Raw genomic sequence first — 22,018 nt, 5'->3', positions numbered from 1 at the left:
ATTCAATATCTCATAGAATGTTATGCAATTCATTTAATGTTGTGTAATACATGCCATAATATATGGACATATGTAACGACATTCCTAAGTCAAGATTTCTCAACGGAGTGAGAGTGTAGTATTGTGGCAGTTGACTTTCTGCCAAATGTTGAGAGACTAATGTAGGAAAATAGGACAGGAATTAGTGTCTTGCTGTAGAGGATCTATGTGGCTACCACCAGCAGGAAAGGGAGAAAGGAATGGTGGAGATGAAGTATCGGGGCATACCCTCAAGGTGTACAAGAAAATGGATAGCGAGAGAATAGGGCAGAAAAATCGAGGATGGCTTGGTGGGCAGGTAGGTGGGATGAGGTAAAGTGTGGAGAAGACAGGAGTCACACACACACACACACACACACACGACATTGTCTTGAGGAAAAGATTTATTTTAAAAATCAAGACTTCCAAATATCAACACATTTCATCTAATTTCCATAGCATCTTCAACATGAAGAGCAAATCTTCCATTCGAACAAAACATTAGCTAATCACAGTTAATGTCCCTAAAGAAGACTGATAACCATTCTTCATGGTTTGATGAATTCAGGCAAATTAATTTTTTTTAAAGGAGACTCAATGAAGTACCTGAATCAAAGAATTAACTCATAAACCAGTATTTTCCTGCTAAACTGCTGTTTCCCCATCTTTTCAACAAATCACATTTTCAAAGTTGTTTGCAACAAAGAAAAATAAATATTCTATCTTTTACTTGTTTCAGTCATTGGATTGCAGCCATGCTGGAGCACTGCTTTGAACAGTTTTAGTCAAACAAATTGACCCCAATACTTATACTCTCAGTCTCATTTGGCAAAATGCTAAGTTATAAACAAGTGTTGGTTTGTTTATATCCCCATAACTTAGTAGTTTGACAAAAGAGACCTATAATATAAGTACTAGGGTTAAAAAATACGTACTGGGGGTCAATTTGTTTGACTAAAACTGTTCAAAGCAGTGCTCCAGCATGTAAGATATTTCCTCCATAATTGCTTGAAACATGCATTAAATACACTCAAATTATCAACACATTAGGTTTTATTTACATTATCTACATTCGACAGATATTTGGTGTATGGCGTAGTGGTTAAGAGTGCGGGCTACTATCGCCAAGATTCCTAGTTCGATTCCAAGCAGTGACCGGAATAACAATAATAATAATAACATCGAAAAATACCTTAGGAATGAGAACCCAGGTTCAAAATTTCCCCAAGACACCTGAAGAAAGCTGGAGGGTATATCAGCCAAAACGTTGTGTTAACAACAAACAAGATGACAAATGTCCCTCGAATGTAAATAATGTACATAATTCCTCATCTCTTAAATATAGAACTACATTTGGTTTTGTCTTTATTCAGCATGGCCACATGAAAAAAAAGAATATATATATATATATATATATATATATATATTTAGGAGTGGCTGTGTGGTAAGAAGCTTGCTTCCCAACCACATGGTTCCAGATTCAGCTCGACTGTGTGGTACCTTGGGCAAATGTCTTCTATAGCCTTAGGCCGACGAAAGCCTTGTGAGTGGATTTGGAAGACGGAAACTGAAAGAAGCCCATTGTGTATATATATGTATATATGTATACATTTGCATGTGTGTTTGTCCCACCACTTTTGCTTGACAACCGATGTTGGTATGTTTACGTACCCATAACATAGCGGCTCAGTAAAAGAGGCAAAAGAATAAGTAATAGGCTTACAAAGAATAAGTCCCGAGGTTGATTTGTTTGACTAAATCTGCAGCCAAATGACTGAAACAAGATAATATATATATATATAACGTGATCAACTAGACTATCAGATGTTATACATCGCTGGTCACAATGCACTTCACATTATTTTAGCTTTCGAATGATGCTGCCCAGCTGGCTAAGTGAGCAGGCCAACATTCCCTCTGATTGGGAGGCTGGTCTGTTGCAAGGACACCCTATTTACACCTGAGTGGACTGGGGCAATGTGAAATGAAGGGTTTTGCTCAAGAACACATGCTGGCCAGTTTGAGAATCAAACCCATGATGTAGCAATCATGGGAGCAACACCCTAATCACTAGGCCACATACACATGCATGCATACATAATGATGGGCTTCCATGCAGTTTCTGTTTACCAAATTCACTCACAAGGCACTGCTTAAGCCAGGGCCATAGCAGAAGGTGCTTGCCCAAAGACCCACACACTGGGACCAGACACAAGATAATCTAATTGCAAAATGAACTTAACCATACAACCATACCAAACAAATAAATAATCCTTTCTACCAAAGGCACAAGGCCTGGAATTTTGGGGGAGGGGTCTAGTTGATTACATCTACCCCGGTTTTATCAACATTAAAAGGATGACGAGGAAAGTTGACCCCAGCAGAATTTGAACTCAGAACGTGACAATTGACGAAATACTGCTAAGCAATTTGCCCAGTCTGCTAACAATTCTGCCAGTCCACCACCTTCCCAAATAAATAAACAATCCTTTCTACTATAGGCACAAAGCCTGAAATTTGGGAGAAGGGGGATAGTTGATTATATCGACCCCAGCACTAAACTAGTACTTAATTTATTGACCTCGAAAGGACGAAAGGCAAAGTTGACCTCGGTGGAATTTGAACTTGGAATGTAGCGACAGGTGAAATACTGTTAAGCATTTTGTCCAGCATTCCAACGATTCTGCCAGCTCACCGCTTTAAACATTTGGATGAAAAGCATAAATTCTTTTCTACTCTAGGCACAAGGCCCAAAATTTTAGGGGAGGGGACCAGTCAATTAGACTGACTCCAGTACACAATTGGTACTTAATTTATTGACTCTGAAAGGTGAAAGGCAAAGTCGACCTCAGTGGAATTTGAGCTCAGAATGTAAAGACAGACGAAATACCGCTGAGCATTTCGTTTGGCATGCTAACATTTCTGCCAGCTCGCTGCTTTCAAATAAATAAATAATGAAAGAGTCAACACAACTATTTGACAGACATATAAAACTGTATTCAATAAATCGTCACCATCAACATATACAATAAACAATGTTAGTAGGTTTAAAAGTCAACAATAACAAAAGTACTTCATAACAATTTTAATTCTTGCAATAATTAATGAACACAACAAATTAGAAAACTAAATTATGAATATTAAATAGAAATTTTTAAAAAAACACAATGTGTAATGATGATAATAACTGTTTCTAACATAGGCATGAGGTCACAAATTTTGTAGGGGTGGAATTGGTCAATTTAAATGTCTCCAAGACCCTGAAGGGATAAAGGGAAAAGTTGACTTTGGTGTAATTTCAACTCAGAGTATAATGAACTGGAATTAAGCATTTCATCCAACACTAATAAATCTGGCAAATCAACTGCTTTCAATAATAATAATAATGGTTTCAAATTTTGCCACAGGGGCAGCAATTTTGGGGGAGGGGATGAGTTTTGTCCAGCACGCTAACGATTCCACCAACTCACTGTCTGAATAATTATCCTTTCTACTATAGGCACAAAGCCCGAAATTTTGCAGGAGGGTCTAGTCGATTAGATTGACCCCAGTATGCAATTGGTACTCATTTTATTGACCCTAGTGGAATTTGAACTCAGAATATAAAGATGGGCGAAATACCGCTAAGCATTTCATCCAGTGTACAACCATTCTGTCAGCTCACTGCCTTAATAATAATAATAATAATCCTTTCTACTATAAGCCTGAAATTTGGGCAGAGGGGCCAACCAATTACATTGATCCCAGTGTTCAACTGGCACTGATTTCATTGACCCTGAAAGAATGAAAGGCAAAGTTGACCTCAGTGCAATTTGAACTCAGAACAGAGATGGACAAAATGCTGCTAAGCATTTTTTGTCCAGCATGCTAATGATTCTGCCAGTTTACTGCCATAATAATCTATTCTATTATAGGCACAAGACTTAAAATTTTGGGGGACAAGGGTCATCGATTTCATTGATCCCCGATGCTTTATGGGTATTTGATTTATTGATCCCTGTAAAGATGAAAGTAAAGTCAACCTTGGTGGAATTTGGACCGTAATGCTGCTAAGTATTATGCCATGCATGTTAACGGTTCTGTTAGCTCACTGACTTGCTTACTTACTTAATAAAGATTTCAGGTTTTGGCACAAGACCAGCAATTATGGGGGAAGTTGTAAGTCGATCACATCAACCCCAGTGCATAACTGGTACTTATTTTACTGACCCTGAAAAGATGAAGGGCAATGTCAACCTGAGCAGAATTTGAACCCAGAACATAAAGACACACAAAATGCTGCTGAGCATTTTGCCCTGCATGTTAACGATTCTGCCAGCTCATTACCTTAACTATAATCATTTCTGATTTAGGCACAAGACCAGTAAATTTAATGGGATGGGTTAGCTGATATTTTCATCTCCAGTATTTCATCAACCCTCAGGATGTAGGGATTGAAAGCAAAGTTGATCTTGGTGGAATTTGAACTTAGAATGTAAAGAGTTGGAGCAAATACTGCAATACTGCAAGTTATTTTGTCTGATGCTCTAGCAATTCTCCCAGTTCACTGCCTCTGGTTTCTGATTTATGCACAAGGCCAGCAATTTTTAGGGAGTGGGGACACTTGGTAGTATAAGCCCCAGTATTTGACTGGTGCATTATTTCATTGACCCTGGGAGGATGAAAAGCAATGTTGACGTTGGCAGGATTTGAACTTAGAATGTATTGGAAGAAATCCACAAAGCAGTTTTTTTCTTTTTTCTTGGTGTTCTAATGACTGCCAATTTGCTGCCTTCAATAACAATGGAAAAAGAAACCCCAAAATAATAATAATAATGATGGTTTCAAATTTTGGCACAAGGCCAGAAATTTGGGGTGAGGGGCAAGTTGATTGCATTGACCCCCGTTACACAGTAGGTATTTATTTTATTGATCCCCCAAAATGAAGAAAAACAAAGTTGACTTCAGCAGAATTTGAACTCAGGATGAAATGCTGTTAAGCAATTTATAAGGTGTGCTAATGATTCTCCCAGCTCACTGCCATAATAATAATAACAATAATGATATCTTCAGCAGTAAAATATATGTATTGATAGAATGAACCCATCGATCTGCAAGCGTGGTATAAAAACAAAAAACTGTCAACAGCCATATCACTTTTGTCTTCCATGAATGTAAACTTTGATATGTAATAATAATACATGCAAGGAAATAAACTGCATAAATTAATTTAGGTGAGCAAGCAGTTTGAAAGTCTGTCAACCAGATTATATATTTGTCATCCCCATCCCCTATCCCTCACACACCCCTTTCATTTTGGTCCGGAAGTTTCATTCGTGATAAATATATACAGATAGAGTTTGCCATTTATTCCAGAACAAAACAAACTTGTTCATCCTAGCCACATTTACAACCCATTTTGTTTTCCATTTTTTTATCTTATTTTAGAAGAGAAAATATATATATATGTGTGTATATATAAATATATATCTATCATTAGAAGTCTTGGCCCCTTATTGTAACACAGACATTATCCCAACATACCCAGAAGTTCTAAACAATGTTGATAGAACTTAATAAGTTAACAAACTAGTTTGAAAAATAAAAATCAAAATAAATACAAAATCAACTACATACAACAATCATACATCACAATACATTATATATATATATATATATATATATATAATATATATATGCATGCATATATGTTTCATTGGATGGTACCAAATTTCCTAGGAGCACAACAGATGTAGTTTCTATTTCAAGGCAGCTTTATTCACACATGGATACCATTTTCTTTGCAGTACTCGTCACAACATGTGCACTAAGATCACAGCAGTCAAGGCACAACACTCAACACCTCCACTGCTACTAATATAGTCCTTTTAAGTTCACTGATGATGTAGAGCTTCCAAAGTAAGGTACTTGAAGGCTTCATCATAAAGGTTCAGCAAAATACTGAATTTTGGGGTCTTCCAACTCTCTCTTACACTGGATCAGCTTCAATTCCATATTTGCTGCCGAGTCTGAACGCCCCTGTGCGGTTTTAGCTGAAAAAGAACAGATGACGATATCAACAATAATACTAATAATGATGATTTCATATTTTGGCATAATGTCAGGAATTTCAGGGGAGGGGGTAAGTTGATTACATCAACCCCAGCACTCAACTGGTACTTATTCTATTGACCCCAAAAGGGTAGATGAAAAGCAAAGATGAGCTCAGCAGAATTTGGACTCAGAACGTAAAGATAGATGAAATGGCACTAAGCATTTCGCCTGGTGCAGTAATGATTCTGCCAGCTTCGCTACCTTAAATTATAATAGTTACAGCCTCAAGGTGATGTTTATATTGTTGTTGCTGTTATTGAGGCAAAACATATAACAGTTCTTTAGGACTTCCTTGTACATGCAAACAGAACCATTAAAGGTAATAAACCGGATATTGCCGAAAAAGACTAAAATAATAAAGTCTGTTTATTGGATGATATGAGTAAAAAGCACCATCTGAATGTGGTCGATGCCAGTGCCTCCCAGCTGGCTCCCATGCCGGTGACACGTAAAAAGCACCATCCAAATATGGTCGATGAGAGTGCCCCACCAACTGGCTCCCATACTAGTGGCATGTAAAAAGCACCATCCAAATGTGGTTGATACCAGTAACTCCTGACTGGCTCCTGTACCGGTGGTACCTAAAAAACACCATCTGAATGTAGTTGATTCCAGTGCTCCCTGATTGGCTCCCATGCTGGTGGCACATGAAAAGCACCCACTACACTCTCAGAGTGGTTGACATTAAGGAAGGGCATCCAGGTGCAGAAACATTGCCAGATCAGAATGGAACCTGATTCAGCCTCCTGGCTTGCAAGTCCTCAGTCAAACCGCCCTAACCCATGGAAAGCGAATGATGATGATGATGATGATGATGATGATTCCTTGTGATCATAATATTGTGGTTAGGGAATTTGATAAGCTCAGAAAATATTAAAATTTGCTCATTGAGATTGAAAAAATGTGGCATCTCAAGGCAGTTACAATACCAGTGATTGTACAAGCATTAGGAATGATCAAAAATAGAATTGAAAAGTATTTGAGAATGAACTGGAAGAAATTCTACTAAGCATCTTGTTCAGAGCATCAATGATTCTGATAATTGCGTCGACCCCGAAACTATGAAAAGCAAAGTCAACTTTGACAGCATTTGAACTCAATACAAGTGAAAGGCCACAAAACGTTTTGTTTGGCCTGCTTGCCACTGTCCCCACCCTCAGTAACAATCCTTTGTTCTGGATACACAAGGCCTCAATTTTGTGGGGAGGGGACTGTTCAATTACATCGACCCCTGTGTTTCACTGGTACTTAACAACAACAACAACATCAAAAAATACCTTAAGAATGAGAACCCTGGTTTGAAATTTCTCCAAGACACCTGATGAAGGCTGTAAGGTATAACAGCCGAAATGTGTTAACAACAAACAAGATGAGCACAAATATCCATCAATTGTAAATAATGTACATAATTCCTCATCTCTTAAATATAGAACTGTATTAATTTATCAACCCTGAAAGGATGAAAGGCAAAGTAGACCTTGTTGGAATTTGAACTCAGAATGTAGCGACAGGCAAAATACTGTTAAGCATTTCGTCCAGCGTGCTAATGATTCTGCCAGCTCATCACAAAACCACCAGCTTTTTGGTGGTGGCGGTGGTAGGGTAAGTTGATAACATCAACCTCAGTGCTTAATCAGTACTTATTTTATCAACCCCAAGAAGATGAAAAGGTGAAATTTGACTTCAGCAGTATTTGAACGTAGACTGTCCAGCCAGAAATAATGCTGCAAAAGCATTTTGCATGGCATGCTAATGATTCTGCCAGCTCTTTCTGATTTTAGCACAAAGCCTACAATTTGAGGGGGAGGGAATTAGTTGATTATATTAACCCCAGTATTTGGCTGATATAGCATACATAACACACAAATGAATAAGAATTTGAACCAGAGAAAGCCTGAATGAACAAGAAAGAAATGAAGCTGTTCAAATTAACAGCATCATGCCTAAAGAATATGGTTTCAAATTTTAATAAAAAAATTATAATCACAATATACAAACAGTTATAAAAGTTAATTGCCTGAATTTTGTAAATTGCCAACGCCTGATTAAATGCCTTCTGGTATTTTCAGGACACCAATGTGTGATTCAATTGTTATTTCTAGCATTACCAGCTCGAGCGGCTAGTAAACATGTTTTATGTCCTGGAAATACATCCACAATAAGGTCAGGGTGACTTTAGCTGGAATACCATTTAAGTGTTTAAATGTCAACCCAAACAAACCAGATATCTTTTACTAGAATATATAGATTACAGTGTCACGTCAGCTTAACCTCAACAAGAGGTGTCTGGACTTAATAATAATAATTATCCTTTCTATTATAAGCACATGGCCTGAAATTTGGGGGAGGGGGATAGTCAATTACATCAACCCTAGTACTCAACTGGTACTTAATTTATCAACCCCAAAAGGATGAAAGGTAAGGTCGGCCTCAGTGGAATTTGAACTTAGAATGTAAAGATGGAGAAAATGCCATTGAGCACTTTGTCCAGCCTGTTAATGACTGTCAGCTTGCTGCCTAATATAAAATAATAATAATAATAATAATAATAATAATAATAATAATAATATTCATAAAGATTGTTGTAACTCTTCACAAAGGTATATAGACAATAAGAAGAGTGCAATGCTATTTGTGTTAGAGTGTTAATGTACCTGTGACACGTAAAAAGCACCATTCGAGTGAGGTCAATGCTAGCGCCACCTGACTGGTCCCATGCCAGTGGAACATAAAAAGCACCATTCAAGCATGATTGATGCCAGTGCTGCCTGACTGGTCCTGTGCTGGTGACATGTAAAAAGCACCATTCGAGTTTGGTTGATGCCAGTGCTGCCTGACTGGCTCCCATGCTGGTGGCAAGTAAAAAGCACCATTCAAGGGTGGTCAATGCCAGTACCACCAGACTGGCCCTCGTGCCAGTGACACGTAAAAAGCATCCACTACACTCTTGGATTGTTTGGCATTAGGAAGGGCATCCAGCTGTAGAAACTTTGCCAGATCAGATTGAGGCCTGGTGCAGCCTTCTGGCTTTCCAGCCCTCAGTCAGACCATCCAACCCATGCCAGCACGGAAAGCAGACCTTAAACAATAATGATGATGATGATGCTTATTTAATGGTTCGAATGATATTGTGATAGATCATCTGTCTTCTTCAAGTTCAAAACATAAAATGAAAAGCAACTGTAGATACACAGAAATTCAAAATAAGAGGAAATCCTGCATTATTGTTCAAACTGCTAAATAAACAATCTATTACAAATCACATTGGGCACTTCTTATTGTCTGATGATGATTTTAAATGTTTGCACAAAGCTAAAATGATGATGATAATAATAATAATAATAATAATGATAATAAAATTCGATGACTGGCACCCATACCAGTGGAGTGCTAAGAGCACCATCCTAGCGTGATCGCTGCCAGAGCAGCTGACTGGCTTCCGTGCTGGTGACACATAAAAACTACCATTCAAATGGGATCATTACCAGCATCGCCTTACTGGCACTTGTGCCGCTGACACATGAAAAACATTCGAGCGAGGTTGTTACCAGTGCCGCTGGATGGCTCCTGTGCAGGTGGCATGTAAAAAACACCACTTGAGTGTAGCTGTTGCCAGTACCACCTGACTGGCCCTCGTGCTGGTGGCATGTAAAAGCACCCACTACACTCTCAGAGTGGTTGGCGTTAGGAAACGCATCCAGCTGTAGAAACTCTACTGGATCAGATTGGAGCCTGGTGCAGCCATCTGGTTCGCCAGTCCTCAGTCAAATCGTCCAAAGCATGCTAGCATGGAAAGCAGATGTTAAACGATGATAATGATGATGATGATGTTTAAAATTTTGCCATAAGGGCAGCAATTTTTGTGGAGAAAGGATGGGTTGATTACATCGACCCCAGTGTTTAACTGGTACGTATTTTATCAACGTCAGAAAGATGTAAGGTAAAGTCAAACTTAGTGGAATTTGAACTCAGAATGTAGCTAGTGCCCCGTGCAAGGCACCTAGTATGCTCTGTAAAGTGGTTGGCATTAGGAGGGTCATCCAGCCATAGAAATCATATCAAAACAATCAAAGCCTGTCAAACCCATGCCAGTATTGGAAGGTGAATGCGAAATGATGATGATGATATATTATCATCATCATCAACATTTAGCATCAATGTTCCAGGAGTGGGACGGATGATTTGACAAGATCCAATGGCTCCAAGAACTGCTTTGTTCTCCAGTGCTTTAGCATGCTTTTTACAGCTGAATGCCCTTCCTAACGTTAACCAATTTGCAACATGTAATGGGTGCTTTTGTCATGCCACAGAGAGGCTTCCATTCTGTTTCCAACTACCAATTTCATTCACAAAGAATTGGTTGACTCAGGGGAAAGTAGAAGACACTTGTCTAAGTTGCCATACAGTGAGATTGAACTTAAGACCATGCCATTGCAATATGAACTTCTTAACCACATGACCATGCATGTATCTAGATCAGTGGTTCCCAACCTTTTCACTACCGAGGACCCTTTTTATTTAAATGAGTTTTCCTATGGATCCCTTTTAATATCCTAGAATTGGTAGTATATCATAATATTGCCAGCTGTCTGGTAATTCTAAGGGTGAATGAGCTCTATTTTGTACTCTAATACATTCTTAAAGGAATACACCTCAACACACACACACAACTGGCTCCCATGCCAGTGGCATGTAAAAAGCACCATTCAAGTGTGGTTGATGCCAGTATTGCCTGACTGGCCCTCATACCAGTGGCACATAAAAAGCACCCACTACACTCTCAGGGTGGTTGGCGTTAAGGGCATCCAGCTGTAGAAACCTTACCAGATCAGATTGGAGCCTGGTACAGTCTTCTGGCTTGCCAGTCCTCAGTCAAACCGTCCAACCCATGCCAGCATGGAAAGTAGATATTAAGTGACGACGATGATGATGATATATATATATATGAAATTTTGAATTTAGTTTACAGACCCCCAGTACTACTTTTGCAGACTACCAGGGGTCTGCTGACCACAGGTTGGGAACCACCAATTTAGATGCATCTAATTTAATTAAAAATTAAGAAAAAATATATATAATTTAAGGAAAGATTAAAAATGATGTATTCATAGTCTCACTAAAGGGGGAACCTTGTTCTCTTAGTTATTCCTGATAAGGACAGCTTAATGAAAGAAGTTAGAATCAGTGAAACTCACATGCTGCTGCAATTGTTTTCTGAATGACAAACTGTATCACTGACACTGTTTTCTCAAGAGCAGTCTAAAACAATAAATAAATAAATAAATGAATAAATAAATAAAGGAATGAATATATTGAAAATGTAAAAATAAACGAGGAAAAAGAAGAAACAAAAAAAAACAATCCCCTAAAAACAAAAGTGTGCTAATTTATTTGTTAGCAGTTATATCATACTTTGCAAAGATCCCCTCTCTAACTCTTTAGGTGTCATGTCTATAGGCTTCCTTGATACCTGTAACCACCCAGGGTAAGAGATGACCTGAAAGCAGTGGTGACTAAGGAGTAACTCCATTTTCCCTATGAGCTCCTGAATGTCCAAGCTGGAGCCTCATCAATAGTTGTAGTTTGTCTTTGCTGAGGTCGATTGCCAAAATATTCAGGATCGTAATATGGATTATTTTTAATAGGCACACATCTGAACCAAAAGATCGCTCAATGAAAGTGATCCCTTAACCTCCTTGTTGTTATATTTCTGTTGAAACAGCCCTACTTTCATAGTAAATATTCATCATCATTTAGTGTTTGTTTTCCAAGGTGGCATTGGTGAGACGGTTTGACTGGAATAGGTAAGCCAGATAACAGCATCAAGTTCCAGTCTGATTCTGGTATGGTTCCTACAGCTGGATGCCTTTTCAAATGCCAACTACTCCAAGAGTGTAATGGGTGCCTTTTACATGCAGCTGGTACAAGTGCTTTTATGTGCTACCAGCATCAGCCACAACTACGATTTCACTTGACTCAATGAGTCTTTTCAAGCATGGCATATCACCAAAGGTTTTGGTCACTTGTCGTTGCTTCCATGAGGCCCAACATTTGAAGATCCTGTTTCAGCAATAGTCCCATGTCTTCCTGGGTCTATCCCTTCCACAGAGACCGGCACTTCTTCACGCAACTGTTGTCATCCATATCCATCACATGGCCATATCAGTGCAGTTGTCTCTCTTGGCAATTTGATGCGTATGGATTCGAAATTTGGCACAAGGCCGGCAATTTTGTGGGAGGGGATAAGTTGAAAACATTGACTCCAGTGCTCAACTGGTACTTATGTTATTGACCTTGAAAGGATTGCAGACAAAGTCAACCTCGGCAGAATTTGAACTCAGAACATAAGATCAGAAGATCAGAAGAGATGCTGCGAAACATTTTTTTAATGCATTAATGATTCAGCTAGCTCACCATCCTCACAATAATAATAAGAATAAAAATGATGATGATAAATAAAAATATACAGAGTGGCTGTGTGGTAAGTACCTTGCTTACCAACCACATGGCTCTGGGTTCAGTCCCACTGTGAGGTAACCTGTTTTAGTGTGTTTACATCCTTGTAACTCAGCAGTCCAACAAAAGAGATTGATAGAATAAGTACCAGGCTTAAAATGATTACATACTGGGGTTGATTTGTTCAAGTAAAATTCTTCAAGGCAGTGCCCCAGCATGACCAGTCTAATGACTGAAACAAGTAAAAGAATATAAGAAATACAATAATGCAAACCGAACTGATTGAAGTAACACTATTTACTTTTAAATTCTTGTCTTTATGTAACCAGATTAAGATGGTTGCAGAGAAGAGGTCACCAGTTCCAACAAAAATGGCATCAATATGTGGAAATTCAATTTTGTAGCGTTCAACACCAGTTTCTGGAAAAAAGAAAAGAATATAATTAGTTCCTGGTAATAATACATTTATAACATTAATAACAAATACTTTTTAACATTAGCATAAGGCTTTAAATGTTGTAGACGCCACAGTATATTACAGGTAGTTTTTGTTTCTTAGCCTGTCTTTGAAGAGCAGCTTCTGGAAATTTTCATTAGTTTCTAGTTATACACCACTAACAACAATGATTTCAAATTTTGGCACAAGACCAGCAATTTTGGAGAGGTGCTCAACTTGTAGTTATTTTATCAATCTTGGAAGGATGAAAGGTGAAGTCAACCTTGATGGAATTTGAACTTGGAATGTAAAGACAGATGAAATGTTGTTGAGTATTTTTCCCAAAATGTTAACAATTTTGCCACTTTGCTGCCAAGAATAAGAACAACAAATTATCAATGCAACAATTTTTAACTAGCACAAATCTTACAGGAGTCACAGTATATTACTGGTACTTTATATTTCATTGGCTTGCTTCCAAAGAGATAAAGTACACTGGGTAAAGTAGTTAATGTCAGGAAGGGCATCCAGTCATAAAAAATATGGCATAATAGACATTGGTACACAGCTCATCAGACCCAGTCAAACTGACCAACCCATGCCAAGATGAAAGCTGCACATTAAATGATTATGATGATACAGATACACACAAATATGAGACAAAAAGGCTATGCAGGAGACTCGACGAAGTTACTCGATCTGCTAGAAATAACAACCAAATTTCCTTTTATTATCTTTGAAATGAAAAGCAACACTCAGGATTGTAGTCCTGGATGCACCATGATTATAAAAATAAACAAAAAAAAAAAGAAACAGATAAGATAGTCATGGCTGAGACATCTCTGAAAATCTATAAACGCAAATGTGGCTAAGAAGTTTCCTTCTCAATCACATGGTTGTGGGTTCAGTCCCACTGTGTGATACTTTGGGCAAGTGTCTTCTTGTATAGTCTTGGTCCAACCACAATCATGTGAATGGATTTGGTAGATGGCAACTGAAAGAAGCTAAGAGAGAGAGAGAGAGAGTGTGTGTGTGTGTTCCCTCTCCATGCTTAACAACTGGTGTTTGGTTTGTTTACATCCAAGTAATTTAGCAGTTCTGCAAAACAGACCAACCAGAATAAGAGCCAAGCTTGAAAAAAAAAAAAGTACTGGGTTTAATTCATTCAGTTAATAACTCTTCAAAGCAGTGCCCCAGCATGGTCTAGTCTGATGACTAAAACAAATAAAAGATAAAAAATATGATACAAATGTAATCGTAATTTCAGCTTATTCTTCTAATGTAATTCTAGTGGTGACCTTTTACAAAAGAGTTGGAGAAATGCAAGACGACAGCTGTCTAATATGCTTATGTCTGAGACACTTGTATGGCAGACTAAATTATTTATGGTGTGTGTGTGTGTGTGTGTGTGTATATACACACACACACACACACACACACATGTTCATGTACTTCAGCCCTTTTCTGGCTTCAAGTAGCGGCTGGTTCAATTCTGACATTTTGTCTCTAAGGTTGTTGATGAAATAGCTATGAGCCACATTGCTACTCAAACTGTTACAAACAATGGCTAAAACCCTCATTAAATCACATCCTACCATCTTAAATGGAAAAAAAAAATTTAAGGGTGAGAAGGGAAGGTACATTTGATAATGTAATCCATGAAAAATAATAGGATGCTTCAGTCTGCATGATTGAAGCTTGCCTAGGGCTAGATAACAACAGTAAATACAGACAAACTGAATAAATTGCTTCCTTTCCTGTCCAAAAACACCCCAGAAAAATTTGATATTTTATCCCAAGAATATTTACCATGTATTTTTATTTATTACTTTGTGTGTGTGTGTGTGTGTGTGTGTGTGTGTGTGTGGTGGTTAAGACATTTTCTTTCCATGTCGTTTTGAGTTCAATCCCATAGTATAGCCCTTTGAATAAGTGTCTTCTGCTATAGCCTCCAGTTTGGGTGTTAAAGTAACATTTAAACCAATGGTTTCCAATTGTGGTCTATGTAAGATTTTGTTAAAATTTATCTACAATACACAAAATATTTCAACACCATTTTATACAATTTTTTAAACATTGAATGGCAAAAAGGGTCCATCTGAATAAAACAAGAACCAAAAGGGTCCACAAGAAAAAAAAAAAAACAGTTCAGAACCACTGATCTAAATTAACAAATGACAGAATGCAAACATTGATGCAAACATTGAAAAGTGGACATAAGAATGAGGATGATTTTGTTATTGCTACAACCTATGAGTCATGTGCTCTTCCTACCCATTCTCAGAGACTATGAAATATTCTTTTCTACTCTAGGCACAAAGCCCAAAATTTTGGGCGAGGAAGCCAGTCGATTAGATCGAACTTGGTATGCAACTAGTACTTAATTTACTAACCCCGAAAAGAGGAAAGGCAAAGTTGACTTCGGTGGGATTTGAACTCTGAAAGTAAAGACAGACGAAATACCGTTAAGCATTTCGCCTGGTGTGCTAACATTTCTGCCAGCTCACCGCCTTGTGTCTCAAGAGACACAGCATAAAAGTAATAAAAATTGTCCTTCCTTCTCTAAGCTGTAAATAAAAATAATGTTAAGTCAAGAGTGCATAATACCACAATGAGAGTTTCTCTATTAGGATCATTCATTCCTAATTGTTTGTTTAGTGAGTTTGTTAACTTGTGTACAAAATATCAAGTCCTGAGAGTTAACAAAGAAGTGTCTATGAGTTACTTGACCTCAAATCATACCTTTGTGTATATGTATGTAAATAAAAATGAACAAAAGGATAGGCAGAGGAGGAGGAGACACTGCTGCTGTTGAGAATTCAGTGTGGATGGGTGCAAGTTGATCGCATTCCGAAAATTCTTTTACATGGCCAACCGGTAGAGGGATTCCACAGTAAAAAAAAAAAAAAAAAAAGGACTTATCCTAGGGTATAAGGATAAGTTGAAACAATCATTAAAATTTCTACAACTTAATATAACATCTTGGTAAAGTTATTGCCAAGATCAGAGAAACAGAACAATGAAAGATTATCCTGCAATCAATAGACACATTTATTCAATCTCAGGCATAATCAAAATCCTCATTGTCCCGATTATGACTTCATAGTAAAATCCATCCAGGGACCCAAATTATATTCATGCATCCATCACAAATAGATGTAGCTCCTATTACTTTTAATTGTTTTTTTTTTTTAATTCTTTCCTTCAAATACTCATACATCAAAATCAACGGGAGACCATCATTATTATCATTATGGTTAAGGTAGTGAACTGGCAGAATATTTAGCACAAAGGTCAAAATATTTAGTAGTATTTCTGGTTCTTTATGTTCTGAATTTTAATTCTACCAAGGTCAACTTTACCTCTCATCCTTCCAGGTTCCAGGGTCAATAAAAAGAAAATGCCAGTTAAGAACTGGGGTTGATGTAATCAATTAAGACCCTCCCTGTAAAATTGCTGGCCCTGTACCAAAATATTGTGAAACCATTATTACAACTACAACACTGTGTATCCTAGTTTTTAGAATAGGCATTCTTTATTCCTGAATGTCGTAAGGGACAACTAAAAGGGGTTAGTATCATGAAGGACATCCAGGTGTAGAATACTGAAGTGACGAAAAAATCTTATCATCATCATCGTTTAACATCCGTTTTCCATGCTGGCATGGATTAGATGGTTTGACTGAGGACTGGCAAGTCAGCAAGCTGTGCCCGGTTCCAATCTGATCTAGCAATGTTTTTACAGCTGGATGCCCTTCCTAATGCCAACCATTCTGAGAGTGTAGTGGATGCTTTTTACATGCCACCAGCACAAGAGCCAGTCAGGCAGGCCAGGCATTGATCATGTTCAGATCTTCTTGGTCTAAACCAGAATAAAAAAATTAGACGTGAAAATGGTGATGATTTACTGGTTTTAGTCACTGGAATCCTGCAAGGCTGGGGCACTGCTTTCAAAACCATCTGGGACTTGCAATAAGCACCATTCATGCCTGGGTTGTTGCCAGTTCCACGTGACTGGCTCCCCATGCCGGTGGCACGTAAAAAGCACCATACAAACGTGGTTGATGCCAGCACCCCACTGACTAGCTCTTGTGCTGGTAGCATGTAAAAAGCACCATCTGAATATGGCCGATGCCAGTGCCGCCTGACTGGCTCCCATGATGCCAGTGGCACATAAAAAGCATCTACTACACTCTTGGAGTGGTTGGCATTAGGAAGGGCATCCTGCTGGAGAAACCTTGCCAGATCAGATTGGAGCCTGGTGCAATCTACCTCAATGTCATAGCAACTGCCCTCACACCATCTCTCCGTCTTGCCTGGTTTTGGGCATCCTCTTTTTTCAAACCAACCTTCCTAATCTCCTCCTCCACCTGTCCCCTCCACCTGTCCCCTCCACCTTTTCTTCACTCTACCTTGCTTTCGCGCTCCATTTACCACAAATGCAATCACCCTTCTCAGAACATGCTCTTCATCCCTACTCAACACATCCCCATACCAACCATTTCACCGATTCCTCAAACCCCAGCATTCCCATCAAATCCCCAGTCCTCCTCTTATCAAACAGCTTCACCCCTCCTGATGATATATATATATATATATATATATATATATATATGCACACACACACATACAGAGAGAGAGAGAGAGAGAGAGAGAGGGAGAGAGAGTTTCTTTTAAGTCAGATCAAATATGAATCTGTAGAATACTGAAATGTTTAAGCTTAACTTTTGATGGATAGCAAATAAAATGACAGGACAAAAGATTGACAAATGTCACAGACTGTAAGTCTCTGTAACAAGATTAAAAAAAAAACAGGTTTTAAATATCATTGATGATAGGAATGGTTTATATAAAACGGTTTTAGTTGAAGATCACAAAAGCTTTTTATCATTGATTAATAATGCTACTTCTACTTTTTCCTCTTCACACATCTATTCCTAGTCAGCATTTTAATGCTCTATGCATTAAATGTTAACAGTTAATTACTTAATTTCATGAATGTTTGAAAGCATCGGAAAGGCAAATCTTCTCAATCATTTGTGTGTTTCTATGTTTTCTCAGTGTCTCTTGACAGCCTCCAAATTCTCTTGAAAGTTTCAACACTCGGTGGCCTGTAAATTTCCCTCTCTGTCCTTCATCCTGTTGGTGTCCATTTTATTAGTACTTTTGCAAACCAGTTATTTGGCTACCATAGGAGAGGACCAGTCAATCCCCATTCTTTGTTTAATTACTAATCTCATGGCCTTTAAGATAATACTTTTCTTAAAACTTCATTAACATCAGCCTATACTGGTGCCACATTAAAAAGGCCACCCATGTCGGCACTACATTAAAAAGGGCACCCCTGCTAGCCCCCTTAGAAAAGCACTAGTGTTGGCACCACATAAAAAAGCACAAAGAACACTCTGTAAAGTGGTTGACCTTAGGAAGGGTATCAAGCTGTAGAAACCAAGCCAAAACAGACTACAGAACCTGGTGCAGCTCCTGGCCATGCCAGTTCCTGTCAAACTACCCAACCCTTGCCAGCATGGAAAATGGATGTTAAATGATGATGACGTTCATCATCATTTTAACATGTACTTTTCCATACTCATATAGGTCAGATGGGAGTAAGTTGGGAGAGAATTTATGGCCAGATGACCCTGCCATCAAATTTCACTTGTTTGCCCAAACAAGAAACAGCTCAGACATGTTTACATGAAGTGCTGGAAACAAATGACACCGTGTGAATGAGCCTCTTGTTTACAAAGTTTGTTCAACTTAACAAGAACCCTGGACATACTTTTGTAGTGGACTGCAAGCAAACACCACCACTAACAAAGCTATATTTTACAACCAGCAAGCACACAAAAGAAAGTATGAACTCACATCAGCACAAACACACACACACACATGATGAGCTTCTTTCAGCTGCCATCTACTAAATCTACAAGGATTTGATTGGACAGGGGACTACAAATGAAGATACTTGCTCAAAATCCTATAAATATGAATTTTATTGGATTATATATTTCAGACATGCGTTTGTAATCACACCTGATTCAGTTCATCTTTGACAAAAAGCAGGCCAGCTATCACCCTAATTTAATCCAGTATATTACTGGTAGCTATTTTATGAAATCAACAATTGAGATGTAAACCAAGATTTGAACTTAGAGTGACAGGGATTAGAACAATTATCATTACTATTTGCACTAACCCATTGCCCCTGTCTTCATCTACAAAATCATCATAGAAACTTTGAAATTGCTGCCACCATGTCAAAGTATACATAATGGGTGTAAGTTAGAGACCAACCTGTGTATCTGCTGGCTATGCATACAAGGGTATTGGTTCCTTTACCAAGTGTGCTGCTTGACATTATGACAGTTTGCACTCCTAATTTGTGAATACATTCTATAGCTTTAATGGAATCTGTTAGGTTATTAATCTTTATTCCTGTAAGACACCTAAAAAAAAAAAGCAAAAGAAAAAAAATGTTAGTAGAGAACAATATCAGAGCATACAATATGCTTGTGTATACATATGCAAAATGTGTATGCAAAAATATGCTCATGAAAATATTCTGGGAAAATGCGTGTGTGGTAACGTGCATAAAAATGTTGGTGACTGTGCTAGCAATTGCATATGGATGAGTGCATGCAACTGAGTGGTAGTATTGTGTACCTGGGAGTGACAGCACCTGCTGCCATGTACTTATAAGCGGCTGTGCCAGCTTGCATGCACTGGAAACAACTGCACCAGCCCTTCCCATTGCCAGCTCTCGACTGTTTGTTTCGAAGCAAGGTAATAATTCCCAACTATCATATGACAAACAGCTCAGACATGATTTTTACAGTTGGCTGCAAACAAAGAACACCGACTGCATTGATAGCAAGGATGTTGTTTACAGTTAGTGAACACATGTGAAAATGAGAGGGGGAATGCAAACTGACTCATACAACACACACACACACACATATATATATATATATATAGGACGACTGCACCGGTATGGTCATGTGATGCATATGGACAAGGACAACTGTGTAAAGAAGTGCCGATCTCTGTGGAGGGAACCCATGGTATACGTAGACCCAGGAAGACATGGGATGAGGTGGTGAACATGATCTTTGAAGTTTGAGCTTCACAGGGGCAATGACTGGTAACCGAGACCTTTGGCGATGTGCTGTGCTTGAGAGAACCCTGGTGGCATGTAAAGAACATTTTTTGAACCATGGAGGCAAAGTGGCTGAGTTCCTTTCAAGCATTGGACCACACAGAGGCAAAGTGGCTGAGTTCCGCTCGAGTGTTGGGCCACATGGAGGTGAGGTGGTCGAGTCCCTTTCAAGTGTTGGGTCTCATGGAGGCAATGATCAAGACCTTTGGCATTATGTCATGCTTGAGAAGAAGACCCATCAAGCTGAGCAATATCACATTCATTGCAGACACCAGTGTCATGCAAATTGGTGTCTGTGCCGGTGGCACGTAAACACATCCTGGTGTCACATAAAAGCACCCATTACACTCTTGGAGTGGTTGGCATTAAGAAGGGCATCCAGCTGTAGAAAACCATGCCAAATGAGATTGGAGTTTGGTGCAGCCTTCCAGCTCAGTCAAACCATTTAACTCATACCAGCATGGACAATGGACGTTAAGTGATGATGGTGATGATATACATGCACACATACACTACACGATGCACCAGTTCACTCACAAGACAATAGTCATCCTGTGGCTATAGTACAGAATGCCAGCAGATAACATATATTCAGCGGGACGGAACTACTAACCACAAGGTTCCAAAACAAACTCCTTAACTACATACCCATATCTGTGCCATTAATTAAATATAAACAACATAAATAGTCAATAAATATACATGTTGTATAATTAAATCCATGCATAATGCATAAACAAGTTACTTACTCAGCTTCGAATTGGTTAGGGACTGTAATATCAGAAAGTGGTACAAGTATATCTCGGTAGACAGGGAGCAGTTCTTCAGGAACATACTAAATGAAAAAAAAAAAAATTATATACATGTGTGCTGATGTGTACACATAAATACATATACATTATTAATATACTCTTCCCCAAGGCAGTGATCTGGCAGAAATGTTAGCATGCTGGGTGAAATGCTTAGTGGTATTTCATCTGTCTTTACATTCTGATTTCAATTTCCACCGAGGTCAACTTTGCCATTCATCCTTTCGGGGTCGATAAATTAAGTACTAGTTGTGTACCGGGGTTAATCTAATTGACTGACTCCCTCCCACAAAATTTCAAGCTTTGTGCCTAGAGTAGAAAAGAATATTCTCTTTCCCATATTATATTAACTTAGTCATATATAGTAAATAAGAATTAATTTGCTTGTTTTATAATAATTCTATCCATTTTCCCTACCTGGATTCCCAAGTGCAACCAACTAATACTATGGATATGATCCAACTGTTTCCTGCTGGTTGGCTTGGCTTGAAGAATTTGTTTTGTGATTCTTTCCGGCAACATTCTAATCACATGTAAATAGCAGCAGAGTTGTGACCTCTCAATGTAGAGAAATAGCAGCTAAATTTGGAGAGATTCCCTGATCTCTGAGCTATGTATCCTGTTAGTAGTGTTACTCCAGATCCTTCAGAGTAATCCCATTTCAGTAACTTATATGAAATTGTACTCTTTGTCGTCACCCAATGTTCCAGATTATAGGTGAGGATAGGAAGGAAAATGGAATTGAAAAAAGCAAGTTTGGCATTTTTACCAGCCTCTCCTCTTCTGAGGATTTAATGTTAGAGCTGGTGCACTACTCTGCTGCTACTTGCGATTCTAGCATCCAATTTAGCCTCATACTCATACTCATCACTCATTAATATGGCCCCAAGATACTTAAACATCTCTGCTTGCCTCAGTGATGTTCCATTAACGTGCACTGGGAAAACTTTCCTGAGTGGACCACTGTCTTGATCTGTGCACACTTACTTTCATGCTTGCCTTACAACACTCAGCAGTGAATCCATTCAGTGCATGTAGGCAATCACTG

The 22,018-nt window shown here is 38.5% G+C and overlaps 1 protein-coding gene across 1 annotated transcript in view; it reads right to left on the bottom strand.

The window, feature by feature from the left end:
• Positions 1-5,439: 5,439 nt before the first annotated feature.
• The window catches only part of LOC115231685 (pyridoxal kinase), a 42,254-nt gene continuing 25,675 nt past the window's right edge, over positions 5,440-22,018 (bottom strand). Inside the window, exons 6-10 of the mRNA XM_029801659.2 lie at positions 20,911-20,996; positions 19,300-19,451; positions 12,869-12,987; positions 11,307-11,370; positions 5,440-6,050 (exon numbers count right to left, since the gene is read on the bottom strand). Of these exons, the coding sequence (XP_029657519.1) occupies positions 5,938-6,050; positions 11,307-11,370; positions 12,869-12,987; positions 19,300-19,451; positions 20,911-20,996 (534 nt within the window). The 3' untranslated portion in view covers positions 5,440-5,937. The remainder of the gene's footprint in view (positions 6,051-11,306; positions 11,371-12,868; positions 12,988-19,299; positions 19,452-20,910; positions 20,997-22,018) is intronic.

Source organism: Octopus sinensis, linkage group LG2, assembly GCF_006345805.1.
Source record: "Octopus sinensis linkage group LG2, ASM634580v1, whole genome shotgun sequence".
NCBI lineage: Eukaryota > Metazoa > Mollusca > Cephalopoda > Octopoda > Octopodidae > Octopus > Octopus sinensis.
Note: the sequence above shows the minus strand (reverse complement) of the source record. Positions and strands in the feature narration are given on the sequence as shown.